The 20,848-nt window shown below is 41.3% G+C and overlaps 1 protein-coding gene across 1 annotated transcript in view; it reads right to left on the reverse strand.

Moving 5' to 3' along the window:
• Window positions 1-2,384: 2,384 nt before the first annotated feature.
• Window positions 2,385-20,848, reverse strand: part of LOC140244223 (MLX-interacting protein-like) — a 62,149-nt gene continuing 43,685 nt past the window's right edge. Inside the window, exons 5-18 of the mRNA XM_072323859.1 lie at window positions 19,545-19,725; window positions 18,698-18,796; window positions 18,097-18,230; window positions 16,838-17,359; window positions 15,801-16,398; window positions 14,763-14,959; window positions 13,107-13,200; window positions 11,718-11,785; window positions 7,881-7,937; window positions 6,225-6,378; window positions 5,403-5,502; window positions 4,656-4,779; window positions 3,753-3,882; window positions 2,385-2,738 (exon numbers count right to left, since the gene is read on the reverse strand). Of these exons, the coding sequence (XP_072179960.1) occupies window positions 2,611-2,738; window positions 3,753-3,882; window positions 4,656-4,779; window positions 5,403-5,502; window positions 6,225-6,378; window positions 7,881-7,937; window positions 11,718-11,785; window positions 13,107-13,200; window positions 14,763-14,959; window positions 15,801-16,398; window positions 16,838-17,359; window positions 18,097-18,230; window positions 18,698-18,796; window positions 19,545-19,725 (2,586 nt within the window). The 3' untranslated portion in view covers window positions 2,385-2,610. The remainder of the gene's footprint in view (window positions 2,739-3,752; window positions 3,883-4,655; window positions 4,780-5,402; window positions 5,503-6,224; window positions 6,379-7,880; window positions 7,938-11,717; window positions 11,786-13,106; window positions 13,201-14,762; window positions 14,960-15,800; window positions 16,399-16,837; window positions 17,360-18,096; window positions 18,231-18,697; window positions 18,797-19,544; window positions 19,726-20,848) is intronic.

The following is a 20,848-nucleotide window of genomic DNA, read 5'->3' on the forward strand; positions in this document are numbered from 1 at the left end:
TTATCCTTCACCATGATAAAAAGGCAAAATTGGAGCAAAACAGAGTGAACGTCAAATCAAGTTCCTCGATGCTTACGCTCTAGACACACAATACACGAAATAGAAATGAAGATATTTTCTGTTTTAAAAAAAAGAAGACAGAAATACAATCATTTGAAACAAAACTGCATGATTACTCTTCTTATGCAGCATCAATATTGTATTTTCTCTCTTCACGCAATACATTTCAAAAAAAAAAAAATCATTGTGAATACACAAGCAATGGCATATCAATGTAAATTGTATATCTATTCTCTCTTTGTACAAGACAATTTGGAACACCTACACATATTTCATTCAATCACTTTCTGTACAGAAACAATTTCAATGTCATCTTCCCCCAGAAAATAGATAGTACTTCCACAGGTATCAAGACAGTATCTACTCCATTCGCTCGTAGCACAAGTTCTCTGACCGCGCCCAGGGATGAGGGAATGAGAAGCCGAAGCGGTTCGCGGGTCAAGACGGAACTTGGCCGGAATGAGGCACCACAGGGCAGTGCTGTTTGTCCTGAAAACTACCAGCACACAGGAGTGGACTTTCATCTTTGGTTTAATAAGAGTCTGCATCTGAATTGGCTATCCTTCACCGTTTTCATTCTTGCCTACACACACGAAGATAGGCTCTGTGCTCCCCTTTCTAGCTTTGGTATGTTCCATCGCGCTTGGCTCAACGCAACCACACACTCCCACTGTATGCCGCAATGACCAATTTTCTACATATCGATCACATCATCTATCTCCTCACGCTCAAAACTTTCACCCACTCACATATTCAGTCTTGCCTCAAACAACGCTGCACTGCTCGTGAGTATAGTCACATAATTACCTAATCTACTATGAGGGGTGCACCATGTGAGCACTTTTTTGTTTGGACAGTTTCCACACCTGTATAAGAATGAGGCCAGATACTTTTATGCAATGTATCAGCAGTTAATTGGCTGTGACTGACAAAGAAGAGGCATTGGCGATCTTTACCATACGAGGATACATTTTGAAAGTGGATGGTACCTGCATTTAACATAAAGAGTCAAGCACTGAGATAATTTGTTCTGCAATAGTCCCACACATTCCAAATGATGCATAGCAGTGATGTAGAAGACCTCATTTATCCTCGTTTGCATGATTGATGAAAAAAAAAATCCCCCCCCCCCCCAATCCCAGCAGATCCGGAAGTATGAAAAGAAGGCTAACAATGGCGCGCATGAGAAGGTACTGTGACGAGGAATACGATGTCCTTCTCAGCAAACTTTGGTTTCGACCTCTACATACATTGATATTTGTCTGCATATTGAAAGGAAGCATTCTTGAAGTCTAAACAATGAAGGAGTGAACAATCCGATTTGATGTTGTTCACACTAATTAATCGCTACCAGAGTGTGAACTTGCAAATGACTCACCATGGGTTGATATTACGATCTACTATGAGTCTCTGAATCCTCCATTGCAGCAATGACACAGACTTGCAGCACGGGGTAAAGGCCTTACTTTTTCCTTTTTAAGTATGGTGCAATTGAGGGGTTGTGCACTATTGACACAATCTCACAACATATGTGCAACAGTAGAACAAACACTGGTATGATACAGTGTGAAAACTATTCCCTAACACTATCCCAAAAAGACTACAAAATTGATGAAAATCTCAAACAAGTACAAATTATGGCAATAATTTGTGTGGATACACAAAAGACCATTTCCCCTTTTTCACTAAGTGATATTCCTTCAGTTGGGACTTACAGTCATATCAATGATTTTTTGAAATCATACTTGCTCAGTGATTTTACGCATACAGTCATTTCCATTCTGAAAGTTCTGATGCAGAAGTAATCCATCGCTTTAATTGCATCATATATTGAATCTACACAGTGTTTTTTGAGGACTAGTAACAAGTTCACTCCAAAAGACTCTTTAACTTTGAACAATGGCGATGACCCCATAGTGTAAGATCCTCATTGCAGATATTCATTGTTGCTATGGCAACATGATCAAACTGAGAGAAAGTAATGACCTTGACCAATGAAAACTAGGTGCAGGCTACAGTAGGCCCAACAGTACTGTTGTCTTTGTACAAGGGTATGTGACTTCAAACACTTGCATTGTGATGCAGCTTCAGTTTTTTGGAGGTGGCGGTTTGTCTGTTGTTATGGCAGTAGACATCAATTATACATCTTGACACTTGAGCCAGATTCTGGGCGGACAAACGAAAGGAGAAAATTGCCACTAGAATACAGCTGGGGGTGTGGAAAACTACCAGACACACCCAGACACGCCCAGACATGCAGTCATAGTTCACAAACTACGTGGCTCAACTGCACACAGCTGAAGCTGACTTGCAGTGTATGGTAGTTTCTGCTGACCACGGGCTGCCCAGTGCTGCGATGAATGGTAGACTTGAAGGGCTGGCTGGGATGGATCCAGCAGAGGCGATAGCTTTCAAACAGTTGGCTGGTTGGTGCATAAGGTGGGGAAGGCGAGGTGGAAGGGTAGGGGGTCAAGAGAAGAAGGAGGGGAGTGGAAGGGGTAGGGAAAGGGTGAGGTGGGGTGGGGTGGGGGAAGAGGGTGGGGCTTATCATCATGACTGATCTCCTGGTGGATTCTTAATCTCCTCCTGGATTATCTCCTCCACCTGCTGCTGAAGCTGGACGGGATTCTGAAGGACGGATGTCCGCGTGCTGACTTGCCTGACGATGGTGTACACCACTGAAACAAAACAATATGTGGTTTTAGGAAACAAAAATACATTCCGTGAGAGACTGGCCTCTGGTTAAATATGTCTGCTTTATTTCCCTTGCTCCATTCTCTCTTTTCATACAATAATCCAATTCAAAGAAAAGTTGTCTGTTACAAATAACGGCAGCAACTTTTCAAGACCTCAAAGAATATCTGATGCTCTTTCAACATGACTTGCACAGCATTTCAACACTGCCATTAATTTTACAATGTTTGCTAAAAAAATTTAATTATCTTCTCCAGTTTTTCTACTTTCATCTGAAGTTTCCATCTACTTAGTGAAAGAATTTCCCCAGAAAGAAATGCAGTTATACGATAGCTTCAAACACATTATATAAAGCAAGACATTTTTCGGGGCATGAAATATCCGTGAATTCCCACTGGCATTCAATGCATATAGTGCAGACAGGAACTTCAGAGTACATTTTACTTCCGTGAATCTTGGCCCACGCGAAATTCGCAAAATTAAATTGAAAATGAAAATTTCTGGTTTTACAGTAACTTTTTTTTTTTTTTTGGGGGGGGGTGCACAGATTACTCTGATGAGTTTAACAGGATAAAGACAGAAGACCAAAATGATTGTTTGAAGAGGGAAACAATCCCAGGCGTTGGGTTAAAGGCATAATTTACCATTTGCAGATGAAACTAAAACTCAGCATTAGTGCTTTAAAATACTTCTAAAATGTGAGCTAGGGACAGAAACAACCACTGTAAAAATTTGAATCTGTATAATCTATGGTAAGTGTTGTTAAATACACAAAATGTCAACAATAGTTACAATAAGAATGTTTCCAGACTAAACCGTCTACAGTTACGGTTTATTGAGAAAAACACTGATATCTCCTTACATTTTAGGGTTTATTGCAAAAATTTTGTATGGTAGGATGTTTTTTCACACAACAGACCTACATATATGTATCAAATGTGATATCTTGAACATTTTGAAATCACTGCTTCCAAAGGTAAACGGGACCTTTAACTCACACTTTCTAAGAGGCTTGAGTCTACAGCTCTCTTCCACCCAGTCAATGACCTCCTCGTCAAAGTTAGCACCGGGATTCGTGCACACCGCGGCTACGTACGACTTGAAAAGTGGCCGGACCAGCATGCTGAACTGGAAGTGATGGCGGAGCTCAGGAAGACAATGCAATCAGTGTCACAAATATATTCACAGCACAATGATAGCTTAGAACGAAAGGCTCCCAGTCATTACTGAGGCACGTTGTATGATAGTTCTGTTTCAATCATAATTTGGATTCCAAACTTGAATGGAATTATTTGTCACAAGTTGGCAGGAACACGAAGAAATGACCAATTATTATACCATCATGTTTCAAATTAATGATTAAATCTGTGCGCTGATTTTTAAATTAATCTTTATCGCTGTGCCCATTTATTAACCCCCCCTTTTTTCAAGATTTTCATTGAGGGAAAAAAATGTCTTGGCTATACACCAGAAAATATGGTAGTTGGTTTTTGTACCTCACACACTTCACAGAACCAAACCCCTCATGCTGTACTCACTTCTTGTACCCAACATGGTAGTCTGTGTATAGACACAGACACAGACACAGACACAGACACAGAGACAGAGACAGAGACAGACACTGAGACAGACACAGAGACAGACACAGACACAAACACACACAGACATAAGCACACACGCACACAGACACAAACACACACTACATACAGGAACACACCATACATACACACAACACACACAGACACAAGCACAAACAATACACACACTACACACAGACACACACCATACACACACACTACACACACAGACACAAGCACACACACCCAGACACAAGCACAAACTATACACTGACACACACCATACAAACACACTACACACAAGCACACAAAAATGAAGGATACAATCCAATATTTCCAATTTTCCCTCATCTGCTGGCTGATGTAATCATTGCACATTTGTTGTAGCTGTCTCTCGCTCTGAGAATTGACGGGTGCTCCCGTGTCTGGCAAACTGTCCTGGCAATCACTGTGTGCGGTAAGGGGAGAGAAATGGGAACAGTCTCAAGTCAACAGCCTCTGCCCCAACATTTCATCATGAAGAGAATCAAAAACACAATACAAGTCAGAAGCCAATGTTCATATGTTTTACACTTGTTGTAAAATGAATAATATCATTTTGTGCCATAATAACTCAAATTCATGGATAAAAATGAAAATCAGAAGATATAAAAAAAAAAAATTCCTCCTCAGAGACTACCTGGTTATAAAGACCAGCTGTGTACAAAGGCCACTCAGTTCCACTTTCGCTCAGAACAGTTTATCTCTTCTTATATGTAAAAACTAGCACCATAAAGATTGATATTTGCATGTGCGTGTATGCATGTGTGTGGGTGTGAATGCACGGACGTTAAAAGACACAACACAGATATGAATGCATGGGACCATAGTCCTACCATTAAAGGTATAAAAATTCATCATCTCAGAATCTTTGGTGGCAAATTTGCAGTCTTGAAAGCACTTCATTGCCAATGTTGTGACCTGACTTGACCACAAGTCACTCTGAGTCTCCGTTACTAAGATATACATTTATATTTCTTGTTTGAAGCAGTCCCAAAATTGTGCATGGGCTATAAAGGATCATACACTTACCATATTTCATCGTTGAGGTTTTGAACTTCCTGCTTTGTGCTTTCAACCTCGTTCCTCAATGAATTTGTTTCTTCCTTCAAGTGAATGATGTATTCATGGGCTGGCAATGAACGGATTAATGGAATCAAATAAATAAAGATAGGGGTTAATAAAGTACTTATATCATTTACAAATGCATCTTCACCAACATATGACAGATCACAAAAGCATGCAATTTAAATTTCACATCATTTCATAGTGGCACTGACAGACCTAATGAAGATTTTGTTTCCACTACTTAAGGTGAAAATATGTAGGAAACATAACTTTAGAATTGTTTTCCCTTTCCCCTTTAACTTTTCTGACTAAAATTTGAAATATGAATTTCCAAAGACAACACAAACAACCAAACATACAAAAAAGAAAACAACTTTCTTTTTCTTTAGGGGTGTAGATTGCCACACTCAAGACACAATTTCAGTTCGAAAAATCCTTCACAGATGTTAAATTATTTTGTTATTTGCGCAACTAAAAACAGTTACATAAGCTGGCAAAAAATTTGAGCTTTTCTAGGTTATCTAAACAGGTCGTCTTGTACATTCTTCAGATATAATTCCTATGAGGCAAGTTTTTATCAAAGGCAAAAAATAAATGAATAAATAAATAAATAAAAGTAGTGCCCAACATGACTCAACATTGTCATGACAAGTTTTCTCCTTTACCCAGTGGATACAGCACTCGTGTGACCTAGCCTTGAATTATTTCTGTACATTTCTGTTTACCAATCACTGGCCTGAACACACTTGCCACTTTCTTCCGTTTCTACCGCAACCCGCATCTCACCTTTCTGCAGCATCATGGCTGTGCTGACCTTGGAGGAGCCGTCTCCCACCGGCATCATGCCGGGAATCATGCCTTGGAGCTCGTCCAGGCCTGACTGTATGTGGAACCGCCGCTTGTGCTCCGAGTGAAGGTGCTTCAGTCTCCTGCGCGCGTCCTACTCATCGTAAAAGGAAGAAAAAGAGAAAAACAAATCCAGCCTCAAATGGTCAGCAGACTGGCTTAACCCGTTGAAGACTAGTCGCGAGTATACTTGGGCTGGTGTCTATGGGAAATGTGTGTTGTAGCAAAACCAGCCCGTCTTCAACAGGTTAATGTCATCTTAATCAAAATAGCTTGCTTTCTGTCTATACGCCATCCCATAATGGTCACTTGACCTAAACAGTCGTCTCGGACTGGTCAGTTTATCAACAAAATGCTGTCTTCAGAAAATTTGCTTTCCATCTACATTCATGTCATGTTAGTGGTCAGTTGATTCCATGAATGGTCAGCTTACCAACTAGATACTAAATTTTAATCGTATCTGGGCAATTACTCCCAGAGGGCAACTACCCCCTGGCTCCACACTGGTTAGTGGTAAGGTTTGAGAAAAGATTACGGTTAGGAGTATGGGTTAGGGTTAGGATTAGGTTCAGGATTAGGCTTAGGGCCAGGGGAAGGGTCCGGGGTAATTGCCCAGGGGGTAATTGCCATAGACCCCATTTTAATTAATGGTGAACATCTGCCCTCATATCACCTTCTCTCCAATACAAGTGGGGTAATACATTTTTTTTTTTTTCATGTTTTGTTGTAGGGTTTCTGTCACTATTGTTGTTGGGTTTTTGTTGGTTGTGTAGTTTGTTTGTTTTTTTCCTTTTTTACTTTTGTGTTTCTTTGACAGATCGAGACATATATCATCACCCGAGAACTAGAAGGGCTTTACCGCAATTTTGAGGCATATTGAGATGTTGGTATCACATAGTGCTTGATCTTCTCTACATTATGGAAGCAATTTTAAAGGGATGGTACAGTATTGGTGGAGATGAGAATTGGGCTTTAAACTTTTTGCGAGATACCAAGAAAACACTTATGAAATAGTACAGAGCATACCATTCTAAGAGGAATTCAAAGTTTATTTGATGAAAATTGGGTTTGGAATGACTGAAACGTCCAAAAACCAAAGTGAAACAAAGTGATCGTAATAAAATGTGGGTCCCACACTTTATTAGAATTGCTCTGTTTTGGATATCTCAGTCATTTCAAAACCAATTTTCATCAAATAAACGTTGAATTCCTCATGGAATTACATGCTCGTTCATATTTCATAAGAGGTTTGTCATTATCTCACCAAAACATGTAAGAAACCTGAAATTAGATCTCAACCAAAAGTAGACGATCCCTTTAAATTATTTTCATTTTCAGTAAAATGTCAGAAAATCAAAACCAAAGGGTTCTATTTTACCCTACATTTTGAACAAATGTTTAAAAATCTATCCATTTTTTATTAAATATCAAATAAACCTTCTTTTTCTTTCATGAAAATTTATTGTTTTGTTTTTATCTACGCTCGATCTGAGAACGCGACAGCACCCTTCTGGTTCTCAGCTTTAATACATTATGACATGTCTGGCAAACCACCAGCCTTGTTTTAATGGTAATGGCACTCCACAACTCACTCACCTTCTCTTTTGTGTTGGAATCTGGCGTCTTCTGCCTCTTTGGTCTCGGAGTGTGGAACTGCAAGTTTGAAAAGAAGAAAAGAAATAATAGAGAGATGGGATAAAACAAAAATCAGAGATGCTCACACACATCAAAGACAGATGAGAATGACAAGGGAATGAACAGGTATCAATCATGAAATATGTATGTCAGAAAAGAACAAGACGCTCAACAAGTGAACACCTCTACTGCCAAACTGCATACACGATGACAATGCTGAGAAGATAAAGACAATGTGTAATGGGCAGTACAAAAAAAAAACAAAAAAAAACAGAGCAATGAAATTTGCAATCTCGAGGGAACTTGTCAGGCATGTAAAATGTCTGTTTGACCAAGGAGGTTTAAGAGTTGGAGTTCCAACTGGCTGTAATTATTCAAACAGTTGTCAGATTTCTATTGATGTACAAAAGAATTCCACAGGTGCATTTGTGCCTTTCATGATTGATGTTCGATGCCACCATCTTGCTGAGCAATCTGAAGATACTATTTTGAACATTAACATAATGTTGGCCATATTTTGCTTATTCATTTATTAAATGAAATGAAACTTCACTTAATGATAGAGCATGTAAAACAAAAGCCGATCCCATCCAGAACTTTGTGCAAAAGTGTAAATCACGGCTGTATCGTGTAGAAATGTTTAAAACTGTACCATCCTCGAAAGCCGGTTTTATCACTTTTCCACTTCATTTCCGCAAATAAAACTAACATGGAATAATCTTCAAGTACAATTCTTTATTGATAGATATGTCAGATTAGTGCCCGGGAATGCCCAGTCGAGTAATTTTCATCTTTATTTCAGTATTTTTTGTCCAATTTCTATTCGCGCGTCCTCGTGTCAGTACAACCTACCCTTTATAAGACGGGATAGCGAAATTAATTACCATCACAAAGAAATATCTTCTTAGAAAGTGGCTGGTGATTATGCAATGAGACAAGAGTCTATTGTCTTCCTATTTGCGCGGCAGATCCTGTTTGGCACATGCTTCAAATATTTTTGAGTGGCGGCATCGAACATCCAGCAAAGCAAATAAGACAGTTGTGACTCCCTTCTCTTGAACCTCCTTGGTTTGACTATCATTCCCCTGGACTTTGAATCATATTCTCTTACGATATATGCCATGTTTGAAGAACCAGTGATGACACTGAGGTTACAACAATTGTGGATGATGGCTAGCATCGACTACATTACGACCAGATATAATATGGTTATCACCAAGGGATAAATGACCTACTGCAGCATTCCGGGATCACAGAACCAAACATGATCAAAAGTCTTGTAAGCAAAAAACTAAACATCAGGTCACTTAAGAACGGTTGCTACTGAAACTCCATATCAACCCAGTTTTCAGACTTGAATGGGACTGTAAAGTTTGAATTTCCTTCAGCCTTTCCATTACTTCTTAATCAGCCGGATAGATCCTGTGAACAAGCTTCCACTGCTCAAGTTACCTTTTGTATCGGTTTATCAAGAAGCTACATCTGTATGACTTCAGCACAACAAGAACAGATAGAACTTTCAAAAAATTGTCAATCTGGTTTGAAACAACACTTGCAAGACAGGAGGCCTTTAGGTTTTTGGGTTTTTTTTTTTGTTGATATATGACAAGAGAAGAGGGTCATACACCTTTTACTGCACAAAGGTTGTGGTTTGACCGCTGCATGACCCGACTGAGGACAGTGTGAGATAAACCAGGACAATAATGGAAAAATCATCATAGACACTGTCAAACTTTACGGGAAATGGAGTTTTGGAATGACAAACACTCTTTGAGTTAGAGCAAAAACAAAAACAAAAACAAAACAAAATGTCTTCCCCAAAACACTCTATAAAACACTTATCCACACCAGACCAAGTTTGATGTCCTCCACAACAGATAAAATTCTTTCCTTTCCAACATTCACCCTTATTCGTCCGCAGAACCTTGGGATCAATCTCTCGTGGAAAGTCTGCGTGCTCGTGTCCAGACAGATAAGTGGCTTCAAAGCGAGCCGCGGAGGGAAACCAACTAAGCGCAGGCTTCCTGGCACTAATTTAATCTCATTTCCCTCCAAAACAAGACACAAACAGAATCATTCACACCCGTGTCTCTCACTCTAGTTGACTCTCAGACCTGCCAGGGCGCGGGACATCAAACTATCTCTCGCAATTCATCCACTCGAGAGAGAGAAAAAAAAAAAAAGCTGGACCTTGGCCTGACAGAGAGAGGAAGCAATACATCCACCTGAGGAATGATAGTGTGTGCCATAAACAAGACCAGTTGTCCGGTCATGTCACAACCCGTGCATTTCTGCGTAGCCAGCACCAACAGATTGTCACGAGGTCGGCACAGGAAGAGTTAATGGCACGATAACACGTGTCCCGGACTCGGCAAATCTGGCAGGGACCGACGGTCAGCATGAACATAACAAACATCGAGAGAGAGAGAGAGAGAGAGAGGAAGGAATTGGTCAAGCCAGACCGTGTAGTCATGTTCGACATGATGGCCTTCATGTGAACTTATGAACCTGCGCATTCCTCGAGGCTCTAAGATGGCACTCAGGACGCTCTCAGAGAACAGTTTTCAAACTTTGTGTGGTTATGAAAAAACATGGCCCCCTTCTCCTGAAGGGAAAAGAACCATGTTTGTTCAAGACCACACTGGAGTTGTTGTTTGTTTGTTTTTTGTTGTTGTTGTTGTTGTTGTTGCTGTTGTTGTTGTTTTCTGGGGGGGGGGGGGCTTTTTGCTTTATGGCTCACACTATCTTCCCTCATGTGGGACTATGATAAAAAATTAGGTCTGTTTAATTTGCAATGGCATTCACCATCACTGAAACACTGCCATCGTACCAGGATATACAGGGTGGCCCAGAAAGAACGGAACACCTAAGATCTTTAATTTCAGCAATATTGTTGCAAATATGTAATTATTTTGCACATTGTTTGAAAGGCCATTCTTGTTCCAATAGAATGACACCAACCTTTCTTTAATTTTGGTTAATGTGTTATGATTTTAGGACCATTTTTGTCAACCCTTGCAATTTTCAAAATGTGATCATTTTGCACTCTCAGAGATGCCGAAACCAGCGAGAATTCGGCTTGCCATAGACCCAGTAGCATTCACAATGGTATTCACGATGACATTCACATTATTCACAATGATAACGGACAATAACAATCACCTTATTCAAATTTATGAAGTTCTTCCGTCGAGATGTTTTCATTGCAACTGATTGACAAATTGCCCTACATCGACGTAAATAAGCACTGAATTGATCAGTGTTTTAGTAGTAGCCATGATAAAAAATCATGGGCGTACATACTCGAGCAGGATTCGAACCCACGACCTCCTGATCACCGGACAGGCGTCATCTCCACTAGACCACCGAGCTTTCGCCCGACAGCAAGTGTTGGTTCTAATCCTTATAGCATGCAGCGGGTACTGCTTTGTCAATCAGTTGCAACAATCACCTTCCGCCCCACATTCCACACATTGTGAACGCTACTGGTTCTATGGCAAGCCGCATTCTCGCTGCTTTCCGTATCTCTGAGAGTGCAAAATGATCACATTTTGAAAATTGCAAGGGTTGACAAAAATGGTCCTAAAATCATAACGCATTAACCAAAATTAAAGAATTTGGTGTCATTCTATTGAAAAAAGAAAGGCCTTTCCAATAGTATGCAAAATAATGACATATTTGCAACGATATTGCTAAAATCAATGACCTTGGGCTTTCCGTTCTTTTTGGGCCACCCTGTATATTCTTATGAGAAATTTGCCTCACACAGTGCTCGAAATTCACGACTCTTTTTCTCACCTCGTATTCTCGGATGCTCGTCGGTGTTTCCGGGAAATCGATCTGGCTTCCAGGAGATGACGCTGCACCTGGTTTGCAAATTTTTCAGGGGGAAAATGCGGCAGTGGGAGGATGGACACAAAAAAAGAAAAAAAAAAAAGAGGAGGTGGGGGAAGAGGAAAGCAGACAAAAAAGATGTTATTGAATCATGTCACATCCTAACTATACAGAAACTCCCAAAACTCAGTGGATGCAAGTAAGGATTACACAAATTTTAAAGAGATGTGGCTTTTTCACACTAGCTAGATTCCCGATCGATGAAAGAGGAGAGGAGAGAGTGTAAAAGCATTGGAAGGTTATTCTGATTGGTGCGGTGTAGTATGGAGTAAGTTAAGGGTGGGGATCATTCCCTTTAAGTCGGTGTTTCAGTGTCTACTACATATGTCATTCCTTACAGAAAGGAGAAGAAGATTTATACGTGAATGAAAATTTATCAAACAAGATCAAATCATGAGTGTTCAAAAGGAAAGCCGCTTTCAGATTCCTAAAAGACAAATCAAAGAAGGGCTTTAAAGTTTTTTTTTTTTTACTTCCTGTTGGATGCAAAGAGATATTTGGTTAGTCAGATTTACACCTGCAAAATGGAACATTAGACTGGTGACAACACAACAGATTATTGTACAAGCACAGCAAACTAAAATCATAATGGTGGGAGAGCCTTGTACAACGTGTCAACGTCATGCTTCGAATATCCCTGTAAGTGTGTGGGATAGTTGATGTTGTTTAAAAGAAAAAGATTAAATATCAGTGCTAAGGGTCACAATTTGCGCAAATGCTACACACATCCCTGGCACTTTTTGCTGGATGCTGTGTGATATGAAAGGATCAGCAAATCAAAATGATTGAGATGGTGCATTTTTATTTTTAAGTCTTTGAATCTCTTAATCTACAAGTGACCAAAGCATTCCACATTTAACTGTGGGAGGCGTGATGGCATAGAATGCAATGCCTGAGTGATGCATGGCTTAGGATCAAGATCTCCCACCATAGAATGACGATTTCTTTTTTCTGTGTTTGAAAACAAGTGAGCACCACGGCGTCGACACTACGCCGCAGCTATACTTGCCGCATTGAGAACGTATCATATTGAACTTAAGATCTCTTTAATTAAGCGAGGGTGGACGGGGGAATTCGGAAGGGGTTTTGGCGGAGTGGAAAACCCCTCCTCCCCTGCGGTGGGCTCGAGCGACGCAGTGAGAACGCGAGCTGGCGAGTCCAACTTTAACCTGTGCCTTGCTCCGTGGGCGTGACCTTCCTCTCGCAAATTCACCCCCTGACCACGGCAGCGGTGCAAAAAGGGGGGACGAGGGGGCACCGTCTCTTTTTTTTTTTCTCTCGTTTTTTACTCACTAGATGCCGTTGAGGCCTGGCAGGATGACGGTACTGATATCGTCAGGTCACGATCGGCCGTGGGACTACGCAAGCCAAGGTCTTTCGCATCAGACTAGAGAGCGTAAAACACATATCACAGTAGAGGGGGGGAAGGACAATACCTAACGTTAGTCAAAAAAAAAAAAAGAGGGGTGAGGGAGTGGTCAGAGGACCATGGCCGGCAAAAATCACTACCATGACCAAGTAACACTAGTAATCAAGAGAAACCTGCACCTGCCTTTCTGTCTAACTGAAAATCAGGCAGGGATATGTTTGGCCTTCATTCCCATATTTGGAAATGCCAAATTTCTCCCAAGGAGGGGTAAGAATTTCTTAGGAGGTTGGGGAAGGGGGGGGCTAGGGGGATAAAGGGGCGGGTATCAGCGCACCCTAATGAAGTCAGGCCATGGTCCTCGCTTTGTATGTACTTACCTAGATACATTACCGGGAGGTGAATTCACATCCCATCCTTTCTGTGCCATTAAATACAGACTCAACCATTTCATGCTTTTCTCCCTCAATTTCTGCCCTTGTCTTAACAAGGAAAATACAAAGGCTCTAAGAAATAAACACGAAACAAAAAAAGGTCACTCTTATCCAACACAATACATTAGACAGTGACATATATTGAGAGTATCATATCTTGCATTTACAAAGTTTCCAGAAGATATTCTAGCGAAATAATGCAACTGCTCTTTATTGATTCTCTCTCAGAATCTCCCCACACCAAATGATGCCCTTTTAACTTACCAGTTCGAATGGTTCTCTATGAAACTCTAGCACTGTAATGTGTTCTTGTGCTTAGGGAACAAATTAAAGGGAAACTCCACCCCAATGCATGATAACATACTGGAGTTTGAAATTCATTTAGAAACTGCCTAAATGAAAAACATTTTTATTACTGCCTGATGTAAATATAATTCTTGTTCGTCCGTTTGTTTGAATCTTACTCTGTTGATGAAAACCATATTTGTCATGTGGTGAATTTTCCCTCTGAGTTTGCTTAAAGCTACAGAAAATAGCTGAAAGTACACTGTCACTTCAAAAAAAAAGGAGAAAAGTAATGCAGTAATGCATATCAGAATAATTCTCTGCAGAATTAGTTTCAATTGTCACACGGTTGTTGTATCCATTGACCATAAAACCAAAGCCTTTGGAGGCTGCAACTGCCTTTGGAGAAATTTTGTTGTAATGACCAGAAGACAAAAAAAAAGTAATAATAATAAAAACTGTTTTCAAAAGAACATTAGAGTATTTCAGTATTTTTCTTCTTCTCCAATATCTTGCCTATTTTGGCTGATCATGAGAGGAAAAGAAAGAGGGTAGCAACTAATTTAAATCTTTGGAGTATACATTAGGTTTGGATCTTGTCCTTCATTTAGTCGTGGTGAAGATTGTTGAGCAAGTGTAATAAAAAAAAAAATTGTATTACACTGATAATTTCGTTCATGAGTGAAATTGAATAGATTCTGGATATTGCCTCACTTTTCTCTTTCTGTCTCTGTCTTTTTTTTTTTTGAGAGAGAGGATTCAAATTTTGCTGTTTCGAGCTACATAGCCCCTACTTTTCTTAAACCTGTACTTTTATTAATCTTCTCTTCTACTTTCTCTTTGCTAACCCGCTTCACCACCTACCTTTCCCTGGAGAGCAGCCTGCAGAGAGTCTTGGAAGGGTTGGCCCGGCAGGCCGGCGTAGCTGGCCCGGGGGCTGTTGGCCCGGCTGCCTGCCCGGCTATTGGCGCGGCTGTTGGCCCGGCTGCTGGGGCGGCTGCTGGGTCGACTGTTCGCCCGACTGCTGGCCTTGCTGTTGCTCTGGCTGCTATACGAGACCTCTGTTGGGGGGGAGGGGATTTGTTTCGAGAGTGGAACTCTTGTAAGCAATGGCATATGACTCGGGTAGATTCCTTTCCGTAGCCACCACGCTAATTACCTCCACATTTCTTATATGCTCAAAAGGACAAGACTAGCACTTTTCTCAAAATGTACCAATGGGATCACTTTCCTTTCAGCTGGGTGAAGTGGGCTACAAATAAAATCCAATCATCAAAGGAAGTGACACAAGCACATGTCCAGACGATGTTTTCGAATAAACGCTTTCCAAAGAAATGTGAAATGTGAGTCATTTGCCAACCTTTTGCTAACCAAAGACTAGTAAACAAGAAATGGTAATTTAACAATAAATAAGGTTAATGACGCAGTCAAACTTTCTTAATGTCTGCACATTACATTCAAATTTGGAGATAACTTGCATGTGCTTAACTTTCTTTGTGCACTGTAATGTTCTCCTTGCAGTATGGTGACTTCATTCCCCACAGTACTGTCACTTTTCTCCAAACAGTATGTCACTTTTGACTGAATCACAGACAGTATCACAGAAAACAGCCAATCAAATTTAAATGGGGCACATGAGAACCTAGTGGTCTTGTCTGTAAATCTTACAAAAATGTCAGTTTACTCCTCATAAGGCAAACTTTCTATCACAAAAGAATGTCTCCCATATTCTAGTGTCAAACTGCACTTTCTAGATAATTATAATCCTTGTACCCCACTCTTTCTTATATCGAATGCGCATTTGACGAACTCTTTTCTTTCCAAGACATACAGCTACTGCAAAGAAAATCAAGAACAACAAAATGAAAATTTGCCAACTCTTATGGACTTCTCCAATCAAACCTCGTTTGGGCTGTTTATACGCTGTCATCCCCGATGCTCCGGTTGCCATGGCGATGCTGGGAAACTGCTGTTCAAAGTCCATGAGCTCCTCTGAACCCTGTTGCATGCCATCCACTTCCCTCATGGACCCAGCCACCTCCAGCCCCATCCCCTGCTGGTGCAGCTGCTGTTGCTGGCGCGGTTGCCTGGGAGACAAGTCAGCACCGTATGGCCCCCGGTGGCCGAGCACCGTGCTCTGGTCCATGGGACCCATCGGGTCGAGTCCGTAGCTGAGTTCCTGCACGAACGTCGTGCTCGCCATGGATGTCTTCGGCTGGGTACAAGGATCTACGACGTTTGGCACTCCACGCGGGCTGGACGCGCCGCCAACCACCTGCGGTGCCCAGCCGGTGCCCCTCTGGGTGGCTAATGGTTGGTTCCACTCTGAAATCATCTTGGAGGGGGAGGAAGGGATCTGGCAGGAGAGGAGGTCAATGGCCTCAGAGATGACACCTATGGTGGTGGGGCTGGTGCTCATCGGCGCCCCCTGGATACAGGCCGGCGGTGACGTTGGGCCAGGACTGTGGACACCAAGCTTCGAGTGCCCCATGGTGTAACCCTGTGACATAACACAAGAAATTCCCTTTCATCGTTGCACATCAGTTTCCTTCTATTCGTTATGCAATCTGGTGCAGCTCTCAAAAGTGCATCAAATAACTCAAGCATATGATTAGCAGCCTCTTACCAGCTGTTATTGCAGCTGGAAAAAATTTCTCCCAAATATGCTGTGTCAAATAGCATAAAACTAATGGCATTACTGAAAGTGAACCACACGTTTCAATGGTAAACTTTACAGTCTTTGGGAAAACAAAAAACAAAAAACCTCAAAGATAGAACTCTGAAGGCATTCCAAACCTCATTTGAACATTTCAACCAGTGGTGAAATTCGACTAAGACATGTAGAGACATGTAGCATTTAATCACAACAAAGCAGTGATATGGCGGCATACAGATCAATATACTCAGGACTGTTATTTGGAAAGTGCTTCCATTCTTACCTGGCTTCCACCTGCCTGACTGGACGAGCTGAGGGGACTGGTGGGTGCTGAGGACTGGTACGAAGTGGTCACCATTGGCACCGGCTGCTGTGAGGAATGTCTTCTGTTGCCACCAGCACCACCTGCGGCACCACTTGCACCACCACAAGAGCCAGTGCCACCTGCAGAGTTGCTATTCAGGACATGTATCAGGTTGGGTGCCTGGCCCGCGCCGCAAAACTGAACGTTGGTGGTACCTCTGGTACCGGCTACATACATGCCGGGTGCATTCGGTGCCATGGACGGTTGCGGAATCATGACGCCAGCACTGCCACCGCCACCAACACTGCTGAAAATGGAAGCCGACGTCGAAAAGTTGGGCAAGAATGTGCCCCCACCGCTGACCATTGGGTCGTAGTGGCTGGAGACAACCTTGGTGGGGGTGGCAGCAAAAGTGACCTGGCGCTGGCTGACCACCGACTTGGAGCCCATGTTGGCAATGATTGCAGTGGGATAATTGGTAGTGGTATTTTGAGGCATATTCTACACAAGCAGACCAAGCAATGATGAAAGAGGAAAGGAGAAAAAGAGGGAGAGATAAAGAATTTACTTCAGTTTTGCTGACATCAAACTACTGGGCATTAAAGGGTGTGTACAGTTCTGGTCGAGGTGAGGATTTAGCTTTTAACATTTTGCGAGATATTCAGAAACCACTCTATGAGATGTCAAAGAGCATGCAGTTCTAAGGGGTATCAAAAGTTTATCTGATGAAAATCGGTTTTGAAATGGCTGAGATATCCAAATGGATATATCCAAAAACAAGGTGAAACAAAGAGATCCTAATAAAAGGCGTGGCCTGTCGCCTTTTATTATTGTCACTTTTTTGGATATCTCAGCAATTTGAAAACCAATTTTCCTCAAATAAACGTTGAATCCTTCTTAAAATTACATGCTCTTTCATATTTCATAAGAGGTTTCTCATTATCTCACTCAGGAATGTTCAAAACATGAATCCCCACCTCAACCGGTACTGTACAGTCTTTTTAACAAGCAGAGTCTTGCAATTACTAAACTTGAGTCAATGTTCTCCGTATCATCAGATATCTCTGGAGTTTCACTTCCAGACCACCTCGACAGTTGCAACCAAATGGCTCTTTCAAACAAAAGGAAAGAAGATTCCACCTCAAGATCCAATACCTGTCAGAGGAAGTTTTGGGATACACATTGCAAAATCTCACTTTTACGGACAAAACTGCAGAACCTGGCTCTCGTTCACTTACTTTGGCTGCATCCACTATCTCCATGGCTTCGCTGAAGGCCCCAAGTGGAGTGTCGGCCAGGAAGTTTGGCGGAAGGTTGTAGTTCATTCCCATGCTCTCTGTGTCGTTCTTGGTTGGGGTCTTGGACAAGATGTCTGCAAGGAGTGGAATTTCAAAATTTGAGTGACTTTATTTCCCAGTATTTCTAGAAAAAACAAACAAACAAATGTATACATGTGAGCATTGTTGAATATGGTGACTGTTGAAAGCTAATTCCTATCCATATGTCTTCAGATGATAACTGTCAGCGTATAATAACAAGAAAATGAGGGACATGGATGAGTCCTCATTCCAAGCAGAGTGATCACTCTTCAAACTGCGAAGAAATCTTCAGGATCTTCACTGACTTCCAGCAATTTTCAGCACACTTCCCTGTTTCGTCGTTAAATCTCTGGGTAGCTCTATATGAAGATTTGAATCCTACTTTTCCGACGCCAAATACCATCATCAGATGATTGCAAATGAAAAGAGAAAGTGAAGCACTGGCAGATTTTAATCTGTGATTGATGTGCCCTGCGCCCTTGTTTCTGTTTCCGTAGAGTTCTTTGGCGTGGGCCCTTACCTTGCAGGGAGTCCAGAGTGTCCATAAAATCCTGGTCCAAGTCTGGCTCAAGCTGCATGAGACCTGGCTGAATAATGTCGCTGTTGTAGACGTGGCGAGCTGCGGAAAGAAATGAGAAGCAAAGAAAAGATGCACAATATAGACTAACAGGAATGAACGACAAATTGTCAGCAGTTTCCAGCATTCTCCAACCGTTCAAATTTCAAAGATGATCTTTGAAATCGTATCCACACTTGTGGACTTCCCTGCCACGACAATTGATGTGCAAGCTGCATTCTACCCACTGTAATGTGTAAGTTTATTGCAGTCACCAGCTTGCTTGTCCATATAACTACCTTGTAAGCTCCGCTAAAAAAAACAATTATACTGCTATTAAATCTATGGCATCAATACACACATCATGAAAACATGCATCGTATCAGCTTTGTTCCACAACACGAGTGAAGGCCATTCACTATTTGTTTTATAAAACACCTCGGATGTCAAATAATGTAGCCACACCAACTGCTGAATGAAAGGCAAATGGTTATGTTATGGCACAGTTGTACCAGGAAGCAATGGATTTCAAATTGTAGAAACTACATATAAGTGATGGAGCACCTGCTGCAAAAGTATATACATTGTGACATCAGAGGGTGCAAAAATACAAAACTGTAAGGGAATGATGTCAGAGTGCAATATCTTATACTATTTGAACAATATTGCACACTCAACAGTGACAGGGTCCAATGGCACTTCTTAGTAAAAGAAAATGTCACACACTGAGCAATCTATCGACCAATGGGATATCCAGAATCTATTCATAAGGGTGTCAAATATGAAAAAGGCCTGCTCATGAACGACTTACTGATCTTCTTCGGTGCTGGGACGGTGAAGTTCTTCCTCTCCGTGCTGATGAACAGGGTGTCAGAGAAGTCCTTGAGGGTGTCATCGTTCATCAGCTTCTGGGCGGACATCGGGGAGAGGGGCGGGTGGGGCACATCCAGGTTGATGGCGTTGTCCTCCGCACTCTTGGTGGCAACATCCCCCTGTAGAGATAGGAGAACCAAGACTGTTCATGCACATAGCATACTTTTGAAAACACCACATGTAAAGAAAAAGAGAGAGGGAGAGGCCTCTTTAATCCACCGAGGACAAATCCCGAGTATCCTCGGACAAGTGTCTATGGGGAAATGCGTGTTGTAGCAAAAATTGTCCGTCCTCAAAGGGTCAAATGAATTCACTCAATGCAGAGGTGATACTGAGGTTTGCTGAAAAAGTCGGAAATCAAAAGTTTCAGGTGATTTTGATACATGGAAAAAGCAAAATGTGTATAGACTTAAGAAAAAAAAATCTGAAATCAGATTTAAATCTACAGAATATCATGCCTGTCAAAGTCATGTAGTGACAATTTGAAAGAGAAAACATGGCCCTTCAGAGTTGTTCAAAGGCTATTCCTTTTTTTTTTCAAACTTTATTTCCCCAATTCACATGTCGCTTCACATAACAAAGACATGTATATGTAATAATGAAAGTACATTATGGAAAAAAGACATTTTTAGGCTTTTCCTGGCTTTTAATGTGATAAATCTTGAGGGCCAAAGGCTGGGTGAGCTTGGATATTGCTGTAATGAGGTTGAAAATTTATTTTTCATGATGAAGAATGCTGCTGGAGAGAGATAATAGAGAAGTTTACAAATTGGGCAGTAGGTAAATAGATAACTCAATAAAAAACAACAACAGACTGCCACCGCTCGACGAAAAGTCCAAACATAGAGAAAGAGACTACATGTTGGTAGTCTATAAGATGGTGGTATATAGGGATGAGCACAAGTTCAACAAACTTTTGGAAGTTTGGGACTTTGGAGTTATGCACATCACTAGGCCCAACAAGACAGCCAAGGCAACATCCCCTTTGTATCATCACCTTTGAATGTTCCATTTTACAAGCAGTAGATATCTGTTTGAACAAAAATGTGTGTTACACTAAAGGGTCCCTAATGTTTTAAGCATACTCCAATGTCTGCATTTCATCCCACGCCAAGGATGGGAACCTCTCCGTAAAAAGTCTTGGACATAATGTGCAGTAATACCGCAAACCTACTCAGAAAATGTTTTAGAATCCAGGCTCTATAGCTATTGTGCACTTACTGCTTATTGTGCTAATTTGCA

The sequence above is a fragment of the Diadema setosum genome, chromosome 21 (assembly GCF_964275005.1).
Source record: "Diadema setosum chromosome 21, eeDiaSeto1, whole genome shotgun sequence".
Taxonomy (NCBI): Eukaryota; Metazoa; Echinodermata; class Echinoidea; order Diadematoida; family Diadematidae; genus Diadema; species Diadema setosum.